This window comes from Lycorma delicatula, chromosome 13 (assembly GCF_047948215.1).
Source record: "Lycorma delicatula isolate Av1 chromosome 13, ASM4794821v1, whole genome shotgun sequence".
Classification (NCBI taxonomy): domain Eukaryota; kingdom Metazoa; phylum Arthropoda; class Insecta; order Hemiptera; family Fulgoridae; genus Lycorma; species Lycorma delicatula.
In genome coordinates this window covers 22,957,009-22,980,101 of record NC_134467.1, presented here as the reverse complement: position 1 = coordinate 22,980,101, position 23,093 = coordinate 22,957,009, and the positions used below count along the sequence as shown (strand labels likewise).

Sequence of the window (23,093 nt, the reverse complement as noted above, 5' to 3'; positions counted from 1 at the left end):
AAAGTTGACAGTCTATATTTAAAATATGTATATACTGATAAAATAGTTAACATATCACAAATACTTATGATAGTAATAAATTTAAACTCGCGTACCAGACAAATAACCATATTTAAGATAATAAACATTATTTCAACTATTTTATCTAAGTGTTTGTCGGGTATGGTAGAAATAATATTAATCAACTAGTTTATAACAATATAGGATTAATGATACCATCAAAGGGATATTTTAAATTAACTGTCCTTTTTACAGTAGTAATTTATGTCAAACATTGTAATTGAGAAACAAATATTTCTCTTTATAATCGCATTAAACAGCGATTCAAAACATATTAATTGTAATTTATCGAGGCAGGTTTTCTTGCGTGAAACAGAAAAGAGTTAAAATTAAAATGAAACCATTTGTATTGAGAATGGACCTAATACAAGGTCCTCGGATATTATTTTCAAACAAGTTTTCTTCAGACAAGTTTATTTTCTTTTCAAATATTACATATTAGAATCATACACCTATTTCAGAATTAAAAACATGGGTTTAAATAAAGAGAACAGTTTAGAAATTAGATGTTTTGTTCAAGGTAGAAAAAATCAATTACAGAGGAGATATCTAAAAATGTTAATGTTGATTCACTGATTTGTACATATAATTTGTCTAATCTGGGTAGTGAGCGCAATCATGTGTTTGATATTGACAGAAATGGCGGAGTTTGGCTGAAATTACTATCGAATTCCATTGATTTCAAGGAAAACTACTGAGTGATTTTTTAGTCCTGTTACCCAATTTTAAATGTAATTTTTTACGAAAGGGAAATTTAGGTGGAATAAAAAATGAATTTGTTACTTACAAAAGCAATTTAATAAAAAGCTATTACTTACATAATTGTTAAAGAATATGCTCAAAATGCCCACCCCTTGCGGTTATACACACACGGACTCATTTCAGCATATTAGCAGAAACCTTTTTAAGAGTCGCATTGGTAATATTCGTGATTAAGTCTGTAATATTGATTTTAAGTTCATTAATAGTGTGAGGATTGTTTTTGAAGGCCTCGGACTTAATATAGCCCCACAAAAAGTAGTCAGGAGATTTGATCAAGGTCTGGGGACCTTGGAGGCCATAAGCCCTTGCTTATTATTTGATCATCAAAGAACTCTTGCAGAAAATCCACGGTTTCTCAAGACGTGTGGCGTCTTGCTGGAACCGGCAATACCGTTCTTGAGGTTTCAGGAGGGACACAAATTTGCGCACGGTATTCCTGTATACTTCACCATTTACTGTCTATTCAAAGAATACGGGTCCGACTATATGATGAGATATCTATCGCACACCACATACCAATTTTTTCAGGATGCAAAGATTTGTCTTGTAAAGTGTTAGGATTTTCAACCGCCCAAATTTGACAGTTTTGACTGTTCACATAACCGTCGAGATAGATCCAAGCTTCATCACTAAAGAACATGGTATTTAAAAATTTGATTCCGTTATCATTTACAAGAGACCTAAACCGATGGTAATATTACAATCGCTTGTTTAAATATGGAGGCTGAAGCTGTTGGATTAATCGTACACGATACAGATATGATTTCAATTTTTTAGCAGCTTTCTGAACACTTAAATATGACAAACCGACTTGCGTGGAAAGTTTTCATAAACTTTTCCCTGGAGAATTGAGCAATCTTGTTTTCACATTCTCTAAAACGTCATCTGTCAAGCGAGTCGGTCGACCTCTACGTTTTCTGTCACAAACACCACCTGTCTCTCGAAATCGGTTTGCTAGCCTAGATATTTACATTTTTTCTGGCGGAGGAACTCCAACAAATTTAATTTGAATTGATTCTTTTACACTCGCATACGATTTTGTAGCAAAATATTGTTCAAGAATGAAAACTCGTTCTATGGTAAAAGACATTCTGTTCGTAACACGACCGGAAATGGCACAAGAGTTTACACAGCTCAAGGAGAATCAACTCACACTGCCGTATCTATACCGGTTGAGTAGCGCTACCAACTTCGTGTCAAAAAACAATTTCCCTTTCTTAGAAAAAAATTACCAGACTTTAACAATTAGGTAACAGGACTAAAAAATCACCGGTATTATGGAACTTTTAAATGCCTTCTATTTATTAACAATAAATATAAATTACATTTTCCTTTTGAGATCACAAAACAAAAATCTATTTTATTAAATTTATAAATACCTCTTATGATGAAATATTATTTTGTGTCCTTATATATTTACAATTATGTAACAAATATTAATGTAAGGTTTCTGTTGAATTTACCATTTTGTTTGAATCCAGATAATTTTCAACTGATTATGAAGAATGATAGAAACATTAAAGAAAATAATCATTCATGAGCTTTAAAATTTAATTTAAAGCATAACAAGTTTTGCCTATGAAGTATTTAAGAATGATGTCTTAAGAGTAGCAATATAGGTCTGCTTACTTAGTTAGATAACAATAAAGAAAATCATTCTTTGGAAATTCAGTATGGGCAAAAGAAAAGTTATAATGAATTAACAATAAGGTCAATAATTAATGATAAAGACCATTAAGTTAAGAAATGGATCTGAACAAGTATAATCCTGATCTAGTAATAAAATTTGTTTATGATCTTTTGAGTTAAAGCTATCATTTGTACACGAGTATGCCAAATAATTATTTATTAACATTTGAATAATCACATTCATTTTATGGGTTACACAGCAATGATCTAAAATCAAATAAACCTAATGCATACTACAAGATTTTTTGCCAGGTTATTTTCAGTTTTCAATAAAGATATAAGTTTTATTGAAACTATCTCAATTGATTATAAAAAGGTAAAAAGATATTCACATCAATCAGATTTAAAATATGAAATAGGTGCTGTATTGAAGACATGTCATTGTTGCAACACAGCTTGAATTGCAATTTAACAATTTTCAAGAAAAATATTGAACTTTATATCAATTTCAAATTGAGATTAAACAAATTAAATATTAAACAGTTCCAAAATCAATGCTTTATTTTAAAACAAATAACACACTATAACATGAAGTTAAAACAAACAACGCAGTTGTTAATACCAATAAAAATGAACAGAATCTTTGTTTTAATTTATTAAGAATATCTGTTGATCCATTAAGCAGTGTAAATTTAATACCTTATCAAGAAATTTATATAAATAAAAATTGTAATTATGAAACTAGCAATAATACGAGGGTTTTTTTCAAGGTCCAATCAGTCACGAAATTAAAACCACAGTGAAAATAAAAAAAATTTTATTTGTAACAAGTACATACATAGTTACATAGTTGTGTTTTCAGCCATGTTTCTACGCCGGTCTGCAGCTCAATCTCTGTGCCAAAATGTTGTCCTCCTAGCCAGCGTTTCATGTGAGCAAAGAGGTGAAAATCGGATGGAGCCAAGTCCAGGCTGTATGGTAGGTGATCAAACAGTTCCCAACGAAAACGCTGCAGGAGCTTCTTTGTTACAGCTGTAGTGTGCAGCCGAGCATTGTCATGGAGAAAGACAATGCCTGATGACAACATTCCTCTCCTCTTATTCTGAATTGCCCTTCGTAGACGTTGAAGAGTCACGCAGTATGAGGCTGCAGTGATGGTCGTGCCACATTCCATGAATTCCACCAAGAGAACTCCATTCCGGCACTTCACACTTGGCAGGAGATCCTATTTTTGTAGACATGTTTACGTGCTAGCTGCGTGTTCAGAACTAAACGAAGTGATGTGGCGTGATTGAAGGCCATACTAGAGACGCTGTGCAAAGGTTCATCTGATTTTTGCACTGGTTTTTACTTCGCGACCGACCAGACCTTGAAAAAAAAAATAACCCTTGTATAAACCTGCAAAAATAAAATGGATCAGTGGATAGGGCCAATTTAAATATAATAAGCAGTATTATAACTGAATGGAAACAATGTATAGTAGCATACAAATTAATCTGAATTCAGAGAATTTTTTGTTTATTTCTATGTTGTGGCTATAATGCTTGACCATATCATTCTTTAAGTTGTCCATGTAATATGAGATTATTTTCCTTTGGTTATTGAACAATTTTCATGTTTTAAATAGTGTTTTGTAAAAGTTTATTTCATTTATTATTACAAAATCATATTTTTTTGTTCTGTGGGTCTTGAATTTATAATAATGGTAATAGATGACAACTTCTTGCAGTTTGAAAGCTTGTTGGCCAGCTAAAAAGCAGCTTCTAACACAGCAATGTGCAAAAAAAGGCTCATATGATCCAAGGCACATCTTATCTGGAAAATAAAACAGGAAAAATGTCGTTTTTTGATGACTACATTTTTATGTTCAGGGGCAAAGCGTTCTACATATCACAAAAGTATCAGATGAAAATACATCACCTCATTTTCAACAATCAGTTGAATCTCCCCAGAAAAAAATGTTCTGGGGTTGTCACATTTGAAACCCCTTGTTTATTACTTCCAATAGATGATTTGTTGAAAATTGATGTATATGTCAATTTTCTGAAGTAAAGGATTGTGATGAAACTTCACCGTTAATTCCCACAATGCAATGTAGTGTTGAAGAAGATTTGAAGACACCTCAAGTTTTTAAGAGTGGAAAATTTTATTGAAGAATGAAACTATTAAAAGTACTTTTATGGCCAGGCAACTCCCTAGACTTAAATCCAGCTGAAAATTTTTGGATAATTTTAAAAATACCCAAAAATGAATTGTATCACAAAAATTGATCTTATTAAAGCAATTATACTGGTATTTTTTTGTGATGAAATGTGTAGTACACTTGTTGAATCAATATCAAATTTTGTATGTGAAGTGATAAAAAAAATAAAGGAGGATATAATAGTTACTAGATATTACAATTTGTATAGGTATGTTTTTTTCTAAATAAAATTACTTTTTATTAAATAACATCTGTATTCAGTCTAATTTGCACGCTTCTGTAATTCATTATTTCCCAAACAGATAAGTACATCAATTTGCTACTTTACATTACGTGTAGTATATGGTACTTGTGAAGTATCTAAGATAGAAGCAGAAGTAGTCGAATTTTTTTTTTTGTTGAGAGTTATGGTATCAGATGTTGCATTAAACAAAATCTGCAAATAAGTGGGTTTGACAAGTAATTATTTTAATTGATTACCAACTTTTTTGGTAATCAAGGTAATTTACAACAATTACATTATGTCATTTAATGTACATTAAATTCTCCAATTTTTAAATGAACAATTTCTCAGGACCCTTTATCGAATTTTATTTGATTGCTAATACAATACACAACTGCTTAGAATTAAATCGTTTGGATACGTTTAGTTAAAAAAAAAAACGTATGTTTTTGTTGAACATATGTGTTAGTTTTTGGTATAATAAAAAAACATGCACGAAGAATTCGGGAGTAGCCTATTATAAATTATTTGTTACATTGTATAATTATTATAAAACAAAATTAAATATTTCATTAATATTTTGAAATGACTGCCTTTTAATACATTGCTGAATTATATTACAATCAAGTGAGTTAAACATTATAACTTTTTTCTTTGAAATGCTAAATTTAAACGCCGACAATTATTTATTACTTTGTTAATGTTACAAAAATATACATTATTGTATATTTTTTATTTTAAACCACCTGTCCATAAAATCTATAATGTTTGTACACCTGCTATATGACCGATCATATCAGATGTTTTGTTACCGAATACCAAGTGTTCCGTTTCTTTATCTGATTACAGTTCACATACGGTAATGGCGGAGAAAAAGTGGTTGCGAAGTATGTTATACCAAATAGTATTTGAATTTCATTAAATATAATCATTCAAATGGGTGAAAACGGTTATAATAAAGTAGAAAACCCAGTTCTGCACGTGTTAGTGGTCGGTTTTCATCATAAAAAGGGATGTCAAGTAAGTTTGGTTGAAATACTTTGTTTATATTGGTTAGATATTTTTGCAGTTTTTTGTTTACGTATTCTGATATTAAAGAATAATTATAAATTAAAAATATAAGTTTTTTATTATATTGCATTATAGTTGTATTCAGTATTGCATTAAGGATTTGTTTTAAATTTAAATGTTTGAAAATTAGATGAGATTAGTTAGCTATGGAATTATATATGTATTCGTGTTATTGTTTAAAACTTGCACCTTTTAAACAATATTTGTTTATTTTATTTCATTTAATCGCATTGATGCGTCTATTATAACGTAACATTAACTAAGACTGCAATTATACTTTGTGCGGTACTGTTATTAAAATAATAATTTGTTTAATATGTTATGGATTCTCTTCAGTGGTTAGGTTTACTTTTATTGCTCAGCTTTTTGATAACATTATCAGTATTTGATGCACAACCTTTTTAAAATAAATAATCTGTATTATTAATACTGCATAACATGTTTTACATTGTAATATTCTGTTATGTAGCAGAATATTGATTAAAATATCATTTACCTTTAATTGACTACACAGTTGATATAAACCGTAAAGGAAACTCAATTTGAATATCAAAACTTTTCTATAGGTTATTCATAATATACTCTGATTAAAGTAATATAATTAAAACAATTTTTTAAGAATATTATAATAATAATTAAAAATAACTCTGAAAATATGGCATGTAAACTATGACAGACACTTCGAATAATGTAAGTTGTTGCATTTTTTCATCAATACAAAGACTTCAAAACAGTATCTTCAAGTTTTTATGTCAAAGAAGTTAAAATATAGTTTTTTTTTAAGTTAAATTAAAAAAAAAACGTTAAGGGTTTTTATTAATAGTTAATGGATCATATTTTTGTGTATATAAAAGTTGAAGTTTAATTATGTCTTGTGTTTTAACTTTTGTTACAAACTTAGCAGATGAATTTAATGTTAACAAAATGTATTGAAAATATATAAATTTATTTATTAAAATATATATAAATAGTTCTTTTAAATTATTTTTTGTTTGGTATTAAAATATTTGCAACATTATTTGAATTTTAATAATTGTGTCCAGTGATAGGTTAGTAGAGTTTTGTGCAATTTAGATTTTTATTTTTATCTAATTTTAAATTTTTGAATTATTATTTTTGTGTTATTAAGTATGTAACATATTTTGAAGTTTTATTTTCCAGTTAAAGTTATTTAAATTTTTTCTAGTTTGTTCATTGTATTATCTGTTTCAATTATCATATTAGATTCCTCCCAAGATTGGTCTTCTAATGCTAGTTGTATTTTGGGAATTACAGAAATAAAAATTTATAGAAAATATTAGGGCTATACAGATATTGATTTTTTACTTGGTATCTTGAGAAAAAAAAATCGCAGTAACATATTGATATATATGATATTTAAATATTATGAGGTAGCATTTAAACATTTTTGTAGTAAGATGTTTACACATTATAATTTATGCCTTAGACACCTTAGTAATAACTGATTGTGTTTGCACACGTGTGTGTGTAATACCTATAATACAGGAGTAAGTTGCTTTAGGTTGATTTGCGAAAAGTATGATGAATACAGGGCATAAGTAGCAAAGAACTAATCTCGGCAATCAACAAGTTGCAGAAATAAATTAAGAGTTAATTACAATAACAAATCGTAATAATTAAACATGTAAAATAGGTAAGCCACCTATCATGAATGCAACTTAGTTCTTTTAACTAAACTTGAAATCGTAAGGCATAAGGTATGATGAACTGAATGTTCCACAAATTTCAATGATAAAATCACTGTTTAACGTAATAATGAAAATTGAACTTGCCTGTAGCACATAAATAATATCAAGAGACGAACTCGTGAATGCAGATACATGAATACATACAGTAATCCTGGGCGTAGTCCGCACTGGTGTATCAGGAATACAGAGGTGTGATGTGGTTTAGTGGTAGAATGATGCGTAGAATCTCAGATGTGTAGTGACGAGTTTTGAGATTCTGCTTGGATGAGAATATTACCACAAAGTTTGCAGGAGAGTATGGCCATAGGCGACTGCACTGGTGAGATGTTGGATCTACTCTGCCGAAAAGATAGCGTGAAAGAAAAAAGGGGGAAACCAGATCCAGGTAGTGGACAGGAGAGAGTGTGTGTAAAAAACAAGAGATGTGTGCATGTAGTAGTTTGGGAACGAAAGAATAACGGGTGTATGATAAGGGTAGTCAAAAATAATTCGATAGAAGAATGGACGCGGTCACTAAGGATGACGGAGGGAGTGTCGAACACGAGAACAAATAATAAAACAGGTACAAATGACTAGCCCAAAATACGAAACAAAGTGAAATTTAACATTCCTGTAACAAAACAACGGGACCCACCCTAGCTTGGAATTCATTGAAAATAACAGAAACTTTACGCTAAACGGCGTAAACAATACCATAAATACTAATTACTAAACAACTAAATTCACTTAGTTCTTACTGGTAACAGTTACATAGAAAATAGAGAAGTAAAAATCATTTTCTCATTCAAGTACAGTTTGTAAACGTGAATAAATACTTAAAAATAGCATTTTCCATTGTGATAATTGAAAGTAATCTATTAAATTAATGATAATTAGTTTTAAATTATGAAATTTTCAATAATTATTATATTATCTAGTCTTGTAAGTTTTATAAAAAATATTTATTATTACATACGTGGCAGTTTATGTAATGTGGCCCAAAGTATTCTAAAATATTTATAAATTATAAAGAAAAAGTAGTTTTAACCACCCAATAACAATGATTGTATAATATACAAAATTATTATTATGTAAGATATCCCTCCACAAATTAGTAATTATTATTGTGATGTAATGTAATCAATTATTTTATCTTTATTTTTTAATATAATATTATATTAAATAAATATTATTATATTAAGTACTACTTTTATTATGAATTAATCATTTTTAGTAAACGGAAATTAAAATTAGATAAACAAATTGATAAAATATGTTTTAATTATAATTTTTTTTTGTTTTACAGGCGCATCAACAACTATAGTCATTAGCGAATAAAGTAACACTATCGTCTAGTATTATATAAAACTATAAAAAAACAGGAACAATAAGGAATAAACATAGACAGGTAACAACAATAAATACATAAAACACAAAACTCACTAAATCGTATTCTTCATTTTACTGTAGGAGAGGAAACGCAACAGACGTTTTACCCCTTCGTTCGGGTTTATTAGAAATTTCATTCTGAACCCGGGTCTAAGTTTTGTCGGATGGTTTCAAAGATTGGACAGTCAAAGAGCAGATGGTGCACAGCTGCAGCTGCTGCCCTGTTTCAGGAATCGTTCCTTAGTCTGGCTCTCAATAGATACCTTTCCGATATGGTTGCACCTTTGGTCCAGCTACTCTGTTTCACTGAGCACTCAAGCTCCCTCACCGACGGCAAGGTCTCATTCATTTTTCATAGAGGGATTATTACTATTAAAAATATTTTTAGCGTATTTTTTGAATTTATAGCCATTTTTATATTATATTTACTAAAGAATTGTTTAATCAGGTAAATTTCGTTCCCAGTAAATGTTAATTTACTCCATTTAAAGGTTTCTTTATAGTTTGTAGTTTTAATTTCATTTATTTCCATTTTATTCCTTTTTTTACCGGTTATTTTCTGCGATATGAAACATTTTGTGTAACATTTTTAATATGCTAATTTCTTTAATGGTAATTTATGTAGTCTACCTATCATGCATTTTTTTTTTTTTTTTTTTTTTTTTTTATAGAGGTGGGGAACCCCATTTACGGGCGCCAAAGCAGTGTCGGGCTCGCTAACAGGTTCCGCAAGCTGTAACAGACTGTGCGTATGTATTCCTGCGCCCTACCGACTAAACCACCACCCCTCGCGACCTCACGGCCTCGGAAACCGATTATATAAGCTGTCATCTATCCGAAAACCGTAATTTACGCTCCATTGGGGTCAGGTCAAATTTTCGTGTCACCGGTTTGACCTGACCCCGACCTGTGACCTGACCCTGACTTGTGACTTCACCCCTGATCTTTAAACCTAGCCGATTCTAAAGAAAAAATGTCAGTGTTATAAATGCAATTATGTATATTATAACGAAGCATAAGAACATATAATCTGAATAGTCCATAGCAGAGAATTTCCTTGGCATTTGATAACGGCGATTCTTTTTGCCCTGTAAAAGAAACAGAATAACACGATTAAAAGTAAAATAATTTGCGTTTATCCATAAAAACTAGAATTGTAACAAACTTAACGTATAAAAATTCACTTACAAATACTACCGCACGTTTTCCAAGACCTTGAGCGGGTTTGCCAAGTTGGCTTAATGAACGCAAGGATAAAAGAATTAAGTTAATCTTAAATAATGTTCAACATTATTAGTTTTCTCCGAAATTCGTAAACCAAAGACAGGCTACTCAAAAATATTACGTTTTACTAATTAAACATTTAAACTTCTCGTTCTACTGCCACCTAATTTTAATGCAACCTGGACAAATTAACTCATTTAGTCCAGTCCTCTCTGTTCAATATACAAGTAATACTTTCTCTTTTAATTCATTCTGAGTCAGAAGAACCAGTATTTACCAACATGTACCTTGAACATTAGAAAGGGAGGATATATGTCAATCGACATTCAAAAGACACAACTTGAATAGGGAGGTCGAAATTTGACCCCCCTATTTACCTACTGTTTTAATAAAATTAATAAAAAGGTCAGCGCACAACATACTTTTATGCGCGTTGGAGAGATGTATAAAATATTCTTGGGATATTATCCAAAATTACACATTTACAGAAAGAAATAAAGTGTAAAACGAAAAATACTATGGAATAAATATTAAATTAGTAGAATATTAATAAATTTCTTACCTTCTTATAAAATTTAGCGGGGTCATGAATGTCGATGTAATGAGATGTGTCTGGTAAGTTTGGCTGTTGCGGTATGAAAATCGATGTAAAATCTGGATTCTTGTGCGGATGAATGTCTTCCTCTTCTGGGTCTATATTAATAATTTGAATAATAGGAGTGATAGGCGGGTAGAGAGGAGGAGCGGCTGGAGGAGAATATTGTGTATAGAGGTGGGTCGAGGGGGTTTTTGAGAGGGGTGGAGGTAGAGTCACAGGTATTGGTGGAGGGAGAAGATCTAATTTAAAAGTTTTATTAAGAGCCAAGTTGGGCGGAAGAGGTCTACGTAAAATTCTATTTAGCATATCATTTTTGCTATTGATGTAGGTAAAAGCATTCATGAAGGTATATTTGAAGTTGCTACAAAACGAATACGATTTATTAAAGAAAAAATGGACAACGTTTTCTCTGCTCGGCCAAATGTTTAATAACATATATTTTGGACTCGGATTTCAAATACATCTCTGCAACTTTTTTTTCGGTAATTTTGCAATTACCAATCGCGAAGTAATTGTATTTTAAGCCCTCCTCTTTGGGAATTGCAGCGAACATTTTTGTGGATATAATACTTTTATGTGTATCGGTTAGGGAACTGATTTCGGCAAGTTTTAACTCTGCATTTTTAATCGCGAAGTAATTGTATTTTAAGCCCTCCTCTTTGGGAATTGCAGCGAACATTGTTGTGATTGTAATACTTTTATGTTTATCAGTTTGGGAATTAATTTCGGCAAGTTTTTTCTCTGCATTTTTAATCGCAAAGTTATTAAATTTAATGCCGCCCTCCTCTTTGGGAATTGCAGCGAACATTTTTGTGGATGTAATATTTTTTAGTGTATCGGTTTGGGAATTAATTTCTGATATCAAACAAACTACAGCGTCTCCTGAAAAGGTAGCATCCATAAAAATCACATATTTATTCTAATTAATGTATATAATACTATAAGCTACTAATTTTATAATAACTGAAAAATTATTCTTAAAAATCTGATGTGGAGTACAATGCTGCACTCCTATAAATATGAAGTGCTGAAAATTATGTGGATTGATGTAAAATTTTTAATATAAATTTGAGAAGAGAGTAGTAAGTTGGCAAGAGTGGTGGGTTTTGTCTATATTTAGGAATGTTGTTGGACATTGAAGATTAACAAATTGAATTGATTTTTCCTCCCCAACCTTGTATCGAACAAAAATAATACAAGCATAATTTATTGGAAAATCTTATGTTTTGTATTACTTTGTGGAATTATAAGTTAATTAAGCATTGTTATTTAAGTTTTTGTGCATAACAGATAAATTTAATATTTTAAGAAATATAATTTAATTTTTTTGTTCTCATAATGTGTGTGTAGTATATATATATATATAATACACACACATTATGTGCATAAATTAAGTTTGTATCTCCTTTTTAGATGATTAATGGAGAATTTTATCATCTTAACAGTCTTTTTGGTACTGTTTATAAAAGTTTTTGATGTCCTTTTTCTGTTTATTTTTGGTGTTTACAGTAAGTTTAATTTAGATTGATTCATCTTATTCTGTGTTATTCATTGCTTATTTTTACTTTTTTTTTCTCTTGAATATAATATATATCTTTTATTTTAGGATCTTGCTGATAAGACAATTGACGATTCAGTTCTAGAAAATGTTGAGGATAATATTCAGAATACGAAATATATGACTCAGGAAGTGTAAAGATAACGTTTTACGTAATCGCCTACGTAAAATATTCAATAAAATCGACAGCGTTAGTAGTGATGGATTTAATAATGATAAAACATTAGAATTTGAACACGATATAAGAATTAATAATAATGATGTAAGCGATAGATTAGTGGAGTGTAATAAACAAAATATTAATGACGCTAAGAAATATACGTGTAATCATTGTGAAAAAACATTCAAATCAAAATATAATCTGATGCATCACAATAATATTCATATCGGGAAAAAAGTTACCATCGTACATTATGTCAAAAGTCATTTTATTGAAGCGGTGATTTAAACAGACATTTTTCTATTCATATCAGTGAAAAAAGATTTAAATGTAACACTTGTGAAAAATCTTTTAATAATAATGGTAATTTAAAGAAACACCTTATAATTCATACAGGTGAGAAGAAATTTACGTGTAATATTTGTTTAAAGGCTTTTAATAATATTAGTAATTTGAAGAAACACCTTACAGTTCATACTGGAGAGAAAAAATTTATATGTAATATTTGTTTAAAATCTTTTAATAACAGTAGCAATTTGACAAAACATCTTATAATTCATACTGGGGAGAAAAAATTTACATGTAATATTTGTTTAAAGTCGTTTAATCAGAATCATGTTTTAAAGGCACATCTTTCCATTCATACCGGTGAGAAAAAATTTGCGTGTAATTTTTGTCAATTGTCTTTTAACCAGAGTTGTCATCTGAAGTCACATCTTTCTATTCATACTGGACAGAAGAAATTTACATGTGATTTTTGTCAAAAGTCTTTTAATAGAAAAGATAGATTAGAAAAACATGTTATTGTTCATAAAGAAGAAATTTCTGTAAAATTTTCTTCATAATAGTTTATACTTATATAACTTATAAGATTTACTAATGGTATGCAGTATAAAATTTAGAAGAAGTGTTTGTATTGTTTTTTAAATGTTTGTATGAAGTTAGTGTATTATTTGATGTACAGTATTATTAAATTTTGTTTTTAAGAATTACTTATTTAGTTTTGTTCTACTTGTTAGTAAGTAACCTGTACTCGTTACTTATGTACTTGTAAGTACATACGTACTTACATAGTACTATAAGTACATAGTACTATAAGTAAGTACTTATTTAAGTACTTGTACATAAGTACTTAAGAAACAAATTCAGTTGTTCTGTAATAATTCTGATAGTTAATCGCCGGTCATACCGTATCAAGTCTCTGATTCGCTTAACATTGTCATCACTTTTTGACATTAATGGTCTTGCAGAGCATCTATCGTCCGCAACTGATTCCTAGCCATCTGAAAATACTTTAAACCACATAAAAACTTGGGCTCCTAACGAAGCGTCATCTCCATACGTACTTTTCAATTTTGAAAAAGTTTCAGTAGCATTCTCACAGAGTTTAACACAAAACTTAATTGCACAACGTTGCTCATAATTAGTGTCAATCATTTTTGTAACACACAGCAAAACCTTGTTTCACAAAAAGTTTGTTTACATCTTCATGTGGCAACAATAAACCAAAAATAAATCAGCTGTAAATATAACCATTTGTTTAATGATAACACTTGACAGTGTTATTATTTTGGCTGCAAAAAAAAAAATAGTCTCATTACTTTATTTACAGACCTCATTTATGTTTAATAAGTGTAAATGATATTATTTCCCGATCAATAACTTTCTTAGAAAAGAACAAAATTAATTAAAAAGTAAGTCTCAAATGTAAATTTTATTACACACGCTTGTTTAAATCAGTTCTAAAAATAGTGAATCATTAATTCATAAAAAGATACTCCATATTTCAAGTGTAATTTTATGATTGCAAGTGTGAAATATCATTCAAATGAATATCACATGAAAAATCACAGTTTTAAAAATTAAATATATTCCGTTGAACATTTATGCAAACATCTAAACAATATTACAACCTTTTATTGACTTTTCTTTTTTTAGAAATTTGAATTCTAACATAATTCAAAGTCATATGTGAATACCAGCTGTTAACATCAATTTTAAAATAATATGAAAATTTTTTGAACTTTCTTAATAAAAATATTTCCCAGCTTAATTTCATAACTTTCCTAGCTACATTAGTCAATTTGATTATTTTAAGCTCTATTTTTTATACTTTTACAATAAATTATTTTTTTTTATTGATAAACATAACCAGAATTATGAATTTTTTTTCATATGTTTATATAAAAGTATTTTTTATAGTTAAATACAAAAAACTGATTGCTTATACATGTGAAAAGTTTAACGTTGAGACTGTTTTATGTTTTTGTTCTTTTTCAAGAGCTATAAAAGTTATTGTAAGAAATTTTAATGTTATTGGTTTTTTAAAAATAAATCTTTATTAAATTAAAATTACTTGTTTGATTATTCTTAAACCTTTTAAATTTAAATTTTAAAGCCAAGATGCTCAACAAAAGCAAGGAATAACCAAACAAAGTTTTTAATTTTAGTACAGGATTATTACAAATGATATTTCCGATAACAAACTTGAATTATTTACATTTAATAACACTTGACACATGAAAGTAGCATCAATGGAAAGGAAAAGTCAAAAATTTCCAGTGGTTGGTACAGTTGTAGTGTAGTTATCAATTTCATTACTAGGATGATAAGAAAGAAAATAGCTGCCAATGAATACAGGAAGATTGTGTACTGGATTTTCACATCTACTAGTCTGTTATCACTCTGCAACAATTTTAGAAGGAAGTTTGGTGAAGATGCATCCAGTGAGCTGCGTATCCGTAAGAGTGATATTCTATCTTTAAAGCAAGGGGATACATCTATAAGCGAAAGTCAACCAGCCATTTACCAATAAGTGAAAAGTGTAGAGTGTATGCAAAATTTTTGTACAAGTCCACAGAAATCCATCATCTGGAACAGGGTACACGAGGTTTAATTTTTCAGCAGGATGGGCCGCCACCCTACTTACAATTGAATATCAGAAGTGAACTGAATGGGTTCTTTTATGACTAACTCTCCTTCCTCTTATATAAAGCTAAGGCAGTGAGAACATTTCTCTTGCGTTTCATTTGACAAACGTTTGTGTTAAACTGACATGATAAGCACAATTTTCTAGATTTTAATTTCATAAGAATCGACTGTTGTACGTTCTCATTTGTGAGAATCTACATTTTTGTTGTTGAGAAGTTTGTGCGGAAATATTCACGGCATTTCTTTCTCTATTTTTCCTTAAACTATCATTCCTTCTTGGCAACTTTTGTTTAAACGTCGTCTCATTTGAGTAGCATATTTAGTAGGCTTACCCTTATTTTAATTATATATATATAAAAACATAATGTGTGTGTGTAATATAAAGTACTAGATGCCACTAAAACATATTGTAACTTAAATATATTAAATAAAATATATAACTAAAGTAAAAGTATTTGCAACAAATATTTATTTTTGAAGTCTGTGCCAGTCAACACAATTTAAACAAAAAAAAAAAAACTAGAAATTCTGGAATTAAAAAATCAGGAATTAATCAAGAAAAATTATAAATTTCTGTAAGAAGTTTTCTATGAAGAAGAAAACAAAATAAAAGTAGTAACAGAATAATTCAAGGAAAAGACCAGTTAAAAACTTAACAGGAAAAGGAAAGAGTATAGGACATTAGAAAAAGTGTTAAATGTCATTCCGTAGTAAGCTGAAACAAAATAAAAAAGTCAGGATTAAAAAAAATCTGAAATTGCGAAGACATTTTTTCTTTTAGGGGCCACCATACTCAACATAATTTTTAAGGTAATACCTAAGTGATGATAATAAATTAAGAAAAGATTTTTATACAAAGATACAACCATAATTTTAAATAAAAAAGTGTTGATAAGTTTTGACTAATAAAATTTTGAATTTTAAATGCAGTGTGTAACATGCAAGATAATTTTTTTTTAAATTTAAATCCATCGACCACTAGAGATGGGTTGAGAAAAAATGTTTTATAGTGGTTTGAAGGATTACGATATAATAGATGCAAAAAACGTTTTTCTGAAATATGATTTATCTAGTCATTTATTTTTTTTTTTATTCATATTACATGAATATTTTTGGAAAACAATAAACATTTTGGTCAAAACACCAATCCCCACCCCCACCTCTTTTCCCAATTTTTGCAAAAATTTAATATTTGCCTCCAGGGGATAAAACCTGTTTACAAATTATAAAGAAAATCTGTCAACACGGCTTCAGAGTTAAAAGATATATGTTACAGGCCAACATACATACATACCATACATCCGTCTGACAAAAATTATTTTTTGGATTTTAGAGCATTGATTTTTGGTTACTCTTTTCACAGATTTACAATTTTTTTTTTTTTTTTTTTGCTGCCAGAAGGACCAATTAGTCATTTATGTTTAGTCTTTCTTATCTTCCAATAGTCGGGATTTTTCCAGGAAAATAAAGATTTTTCCATTCCTCTGTCCAAACCGTCCCCGTTCTCTTTTTAGGCTTTTCTGCAAATTTTAACACCGGGCAAGTTGTTATAATTTCCAGATCCTGTTCTGAGATCTTGCAGTGCAATGCATGCTTCTTTGATGTCTTCAAGCACCTCAGTGAGCCACACTGGTTGTGTTTTTAGCTTTAGCAATCTTTCCAAGAGTTTACTTTTCTTTGATTCCTCCAAATGCAACAGGTGGCTAAAGAATTTTTTCTCTTCTTTCTTATTTCTTCTGTAATTGGTGTAACGACCTCATAGATTTTATGGTTTGGGAGTAATCTCCACTTTCCTTCCAGCAAGTTTACCCCGCCAATACAGGACCTTACAATCCTTCTTCTTTCTATTTTGGCTAATTTTTCAGTTCTCGATGCTATCTTGATTTGTCCCAGTGTTTCACTTCCATACATTACTACCGGTTTGATCACCGTATTATCGTGTCTTATCTTGGCTTGTTTGGAGATTCATTTCTTGTTATAGGTGTTTCGTGTGACCACTTGTGCCATTACTAGTCTGTGTGCTCTTTCTTGCCTTTCTTTATTTTCTCGTTTAGATTCCATGTGATGGATTCATCTAAATATTTAAATTTTCATACTATTTTAATTCTGCGACCATTGATTTCCAAATGTTTCTGCTGTGTCTTTCTAGTGAACATTGCTTCTGTCTTCTTGTACGAGATCTGAAGTCCAATTTTCGCTGCGATAGAGGCCAATGATTCTATCTGGTGTTCAGCCTCTTCCTCTGTATTTACAATTTATTTAAATCTATTTTTTTATTTTTTTGTTTTGAGAAACATCAGGAAAGTATTCTTTTATTCATTTTAAAATAAGAAAACAAAATGAAACTATTTACAAAAATTAATACATGACGAATGGTGAGCCTGGATCAGAATTATTATTTTCTTTGAAGTTAGGTGTGCTTGCATCAAAATGAATATCTTCTTCGAAGCCTGAATCAGAAGATTTATCTTCTTCAAAGGTAAATGAATCTGTAACAGTATTTTTAACTTTTTTGAGGTCAGGATAGCCTGGATGGAAAACCTGATCGTGCAGCTGAAAGCTTAACTCTAAATCTTCTTGTATTTTGAACTTATTCATGATTTATTTCCATTATAGTTAAGTCTTCTTAAATTGAAAAAGAACTTTTCACCGGTAGCAATCTCTTTATGTGAATTATTAATATAATTCTTTATAATTCCATTTTCCTGGTTTAGAATTATATTATTTTTCGTAATTCTTCTAACCTGTATTTTATTTCATCACAGTTTTTGTGCACAGTGAAAAACTCAAGATATCTTTTTTCGTTCAGCTTTCATTTCATCAATTAGTTTTTCACGTGATAAGATTCAAGCGTGTAAGTCAGGCGTAACAGTTCTGTATAATGATACTTGCTCCTGTAATTCATCCGACCTTTTATTGCTAGCCAATAAATCGGAACTTAACTTCTCTACTTTTTTTATTAGCTGAGAATTACTTTTATTAACTTCGACTACTTTTTTAGGCTTCCTGACTTTTTCCTTAGTTTCTCATTTTCAGACTTGCGGTGAGATTCAAAGTTAAACATCTTTTAGACATGATTAATCATTTCAGTTTTTTAATATCCAGTTGTAAATTTTCATTTATATCCTTTTCAAAATGATACTTATTTTTAATATAAGACGGCTTTCAGTTCTTCGCAGGCCTTTTTTCTTTTTTAAGTGACGTTTGGAATTATTTTTTTGTATCTTTTTCTTCACAATCGCTAGCTGTTTTAAAACAAGAAGAAGTTGAGTTTTTAACGAATACATCCATTTTTGGCTCGCCTATTTATAAATTCTCGTCGTTAAATAAATACCAGAAGGATGCGTGTGACATTATTATAAATCTTAATGGTCAAATATTCCATGCAAAGAAAAATGTAAAAAATATTATTTATTGTACAGTTTATGCTTATTGTAGAATAATTTTTAATATTAGTAAATTCTTCATGTAGTGACCACGAATAAAGCGTTTAATAATATGAATTCAATATAATTCAAATTTATAATATTTGCATCACTCGGTAACCGAATAAAAATCTGATGTGGGCACTACATGAATTCTTTGTATGCCTATTAAATTACATATTCACATTTTTTTTTTTAAAAGAAGTACATAAAATTTTATTTTATTAATCTGATTTTTTATTAATGAATTATTAATTATTTTAAAAGTTTTTTTACAATCTGAGGTTTAATTATTCTGAATTTAAGGGGATATGGAGTAACAATGAAATTTACAATTTTTTTTAATTTCTCAGTAAAAAATGAAGATATCAGCTTTAATTTTTTTTTGCGTAATCTTCATGTGAATATCTAAAAACCAATTTCTAGATTTTTTAAATTCTGAGTTTCAAGGGTTAAAATGGTTTTTTGAATTTTTGTTAAACCTTGGCTATTTTTTAATATCTCTGTAACAAATGGATAAATCAACCTAATTTTTGAATGAGTGTATAATCTTCATGTGAATAAAACATTACTAGATTTTTTAAATTCGACCTTGAAAGGAGTGAAGAAATGTAAAAAAATGTTTGAACAATGATTGTAAATTTTCCCAATCGTGACCATATTAAATGAGATATTCAGTACATTTGGGCTTGGAAATACTCTTCAGATAAATATTTAAAAACCGTTTTTGTGTTTTTTTGAATTTCATTTCTTTTCAGGGGTGCGTAGGTATATGGTGCTGTGGCTCAAACAACACAGCCACTGCCACCGTTAATGTATGTGTGATTGGCTGCACTTGCTTGACTAAAAAACAAAACAAGAAGATTGACCGCCACAGGAAACGCAAATAACTACATAGCGCAGGCAAAGCTGTGACAGGGAACTAGTATAATACATATATGTACTAGATACCACTAAAAATTGTGAAGTAGAATAATTTATAAAAAAGTAAAAATAAAAGCTGACTTTAAAAAACAATAGTACTAAAATGTTACAAATAATTATATTTTTATTTATTAACTAAAGTAAAAAGTATTTACAACAAATAACTATTTTTGAAGTCGGTGCCAGCTAACGCTAGTTAAATAAAAAAAAACAACATATGATCTATATTATACAAGTACTACTTGAAACAGTGCAAAATTGGTATTATAAGTTTTACTATAATAAAATGAGATCTACAGAAATGTAACAAAAAATATGTGCAATACAAATATATGCTATAAGAATACTTTATAGATGCTTAGGTACATACGAGGTGTGACAATAAAGTAATGAGACTGATTTTTCTTTGCAAGATGTGGCAACCTTGCAGCTTGCGTAGGCACACCATCTTTGACCTTGGTCTATAAGCTACTTCTAGTCCAAGCGGCACATTGATGCAACTGCTCGGTCGTGAGTTATGCTGTAATAAATGAACACGTGTTTGTATCTCTCTCGTCACAGAAATGAAACCGCAAAATATTGCGCGACGGTATGCCGTTTCTTTTTGCGTTAAATCGGGTGAAAATGAAAACGCGACGACAACTTACGGTAAGCTTCAGAAGGCTTTTGGAGAGGAGGTTATGTCAAGAGCTCAAGTTTTTCGGCGGCATAAAATTTTTAGTGAAGGCAGAACGAATGTTGAAGATGAAGGCCGCAGTGGACGACCATCAACCTCACGGACAGATGTCAACTTGACCAGGGTGCGTGAAATCGTACGATCTGATCGAAGATTATCCGTGAAAATGATCGCAGAAGAACTCAACATCGATCGAGAAACGGTTCGTCTAATATTAACTGAAGATCTTGGTACGAGAAAGATTTGTACAAAAACGGTCCCCAAAAATCTCACACAACAACAGCGAGAAACACGGAAAAATGTGGCAGCCGATTTGTTAGAACAAACGGAAATCGATCCAGATTTGTTGAGCCGTGTTATCACTGGTAATGAAGGTTGGTTTTTTAAATACGATCCAGAGACAAAACGCCAAACTCAAAAACAAAACTCACCGGGTTGGTCTAGTGGTTAACGCGTCTTCCCAAATCAGCTGATTTGGAAGTCGAAAGTTACAGCGTTCAAGTCCTAGTAAAGCCAGATATTTTTACATGGATTTGAATACTATATCGTGGCTACCGGTGTTCTTTGGTGGTTGGGTTTCAATTAACCACACATCTCAGGAATGGTCGAACTGGGAATGTACAAGACTAACACTTCATTTACACTCATACATATCATCCTCATTCATCCTCTGAAGAATTATCTAAACGGTAGTTACCGGAGGCTAAACAGGAAAAAGAAGAAGAAGACAAAACGCCAAAGTTCGCAACGGTGCTCAAAGGGATCAACCAGACCAAAAAAAGTTCGCATGTCAAAGTCAAAAGTGAAACGCACGCTTGTGTGCTTCTTCGATTCCAAGGGAATTGTTCATAAAGAGTGGGTGTCTCCTGGACAAACAGTTAACCGATATTTCTGCAAATAAATTTTAGAAAGACTTCGTAAACGAGTTCTTCGTGTCCGTGCCAACATTGCTGATAATTGGATTCTGCATCACGATAATGCGCCATCCCATACTGCTCTGTCAGTACAGCGATATTTAACCTCAAAACAAATTTCAGTACTACCACAGCCACCTTATTCACCAGATATCGCTCCGTGCGACTTTTTTCTATTTCCAAGAGTCAAAATGGCGGTCAAGGGACACCATTTTCAAACAATACAAGATGTCCAAAAAGCTGTGACGAGGGTCTTGCAGGATATTAAAGAAGATGAGTTCCAGGAATGTTACCATCAATGGCAGAAGCGCTGGAATAAATGTGTGCAATCAGAGGGGAACTACTTTGAAGGAGACAACACTAAACATGACTAAAACGGTAAGCAACATTTTTTATTTCACGTCAGTCTCATTACTTTATTGTCGCACCTCTTATATTGTCAGCAAGTACATTTGCCTTAGCGAACTCAAGATGAGGTATGGTCGTAAGATGCTCTCTTTTATATGCTCTTGAGATCCCACTTTACATGTGGGAATCCTGTTTAGCTGCCTAGCGGTCGGTTGAGGTACTAACTTTACATAATTTTATGTTTAACTTGTGCTGGCTGACACCGACTTCAAAAATAGTTATTCGTTATAAATACTTTCATGATTATAATATTGAATAAAATTGATTTTAAATGAATTAAAACCGAAATTAAAAAAAAAAAAATTATTTTGGATCTCCCCATCAGGCAGAGGTATTAAGTAATTTTCAAAAAAAATCTTCTTTATATAATTCAAATCTTTTAACGCTCAAAATGTATTTTGTTAAACAAAAGATTTTTTTTCATTTTCGGGGCACCTGCAAGAGGAAGCATTCGGGTAAAATTAATTTTTAAGAAAATAATTCCTATGTGGTGATAATAAATTTAAAAAAGTATTTTTTTAAATTGTGCAAACAATTAGTTACAGCCATAATTCTAAATGAGTAAAGTTGTAATTTTCTAGGAAGAAGATGAAAAACCCACTGGGTTGGTCTAGTGATGAAGGCGTCTTCCCAAATCAGCTAATTTGGAAGTCGAGAGTTCCAGCGTTCAAGTCCTAGTAAAGGCAGTTACACTTTTATACGGGTTTGAATACTAGATCGTGGATACCGGTGTTCTTTGGTGGTTGGGTTTCAATTAACCACACATCTCAGGAATGGTCGAACAGAGAATGTACAAGACTACAATTCATTTACACTCATACATATCATACTCTGAAGTATTATCTGAAAGGTAATTGCCGGAGGCTAAACAGGAAAAAGAAAGGAAGAAGATGAACATTTTCCACTGTTTTTTTTTTCAAGAGATACTACCGTAAGAGCTATCAAAAAATTAAGACTGCATTTTAATGCAGTGGGTAACTTGCAAGATGGTTTTACATTTATAGCCTAAAGAGTGGGATTAAAACACGCGTAAGAAAAGATTGGCAAAAACACCAAATTTTTGATTGGAAGCTATGACTTTCACATAATCTTAGATATCTTCTTTCTTTTTCCTGTTTAGCCTCCGGTAACTACCGTTTAGATAATACTTCAGAGGATGATATGTATGAGTGTGAATGAAGTGTAGTTTTGTACATTCTCAGTTCGACCATTCCAGATGTGTGGTTAATTGAAACCCAATTACCAAAGAA

General features: G+C 30.5%; 1 protein-coding gene across 5 annotated transcripts in view; it reads left to right on the top strand.

Moving 5' to 3' along the window:
- The window catches only part of LOC142333886 (uncharacterized), a 41,446-nt gene extending 21,648 nt beyond the window's left edge, over nucleotides 1-19,798 (top strand). For 3 of the 5 annotated variants that reach the window (XM_075381478.1, XM_075381474.1, XM_075381476.1), the window contains exons 5-7: nucleotides 5,727-5,897; nucleotides 8,943-9,044; nucleotides 12,454-13,554. In XM_075381478.1, the coding sequence (XP_075237593.1) occupies nucleotides 5,727-5,789 (63 nt within the window). In that variant the 3' untranslated portion in view covers nucleotides 5,790-5,897; nucleotides 8,943-9,044; nucleotides 12,454-13,554. Of the gene's footprint in view, nucleotides 1-5,726; nucleotides 5,898-8,942; nucleotides 9,045-12,453; nucleotides 13,555-19,679 lie in introns of those variants that run through there. The other 2 variants (XM_075381475.1, XM_075381479.1) reach the window with 2 other exon arrangements.
- The last annotated feature ends 3,295 nt before the right edge of the window (nucleotides 19,799-23,093 follow it).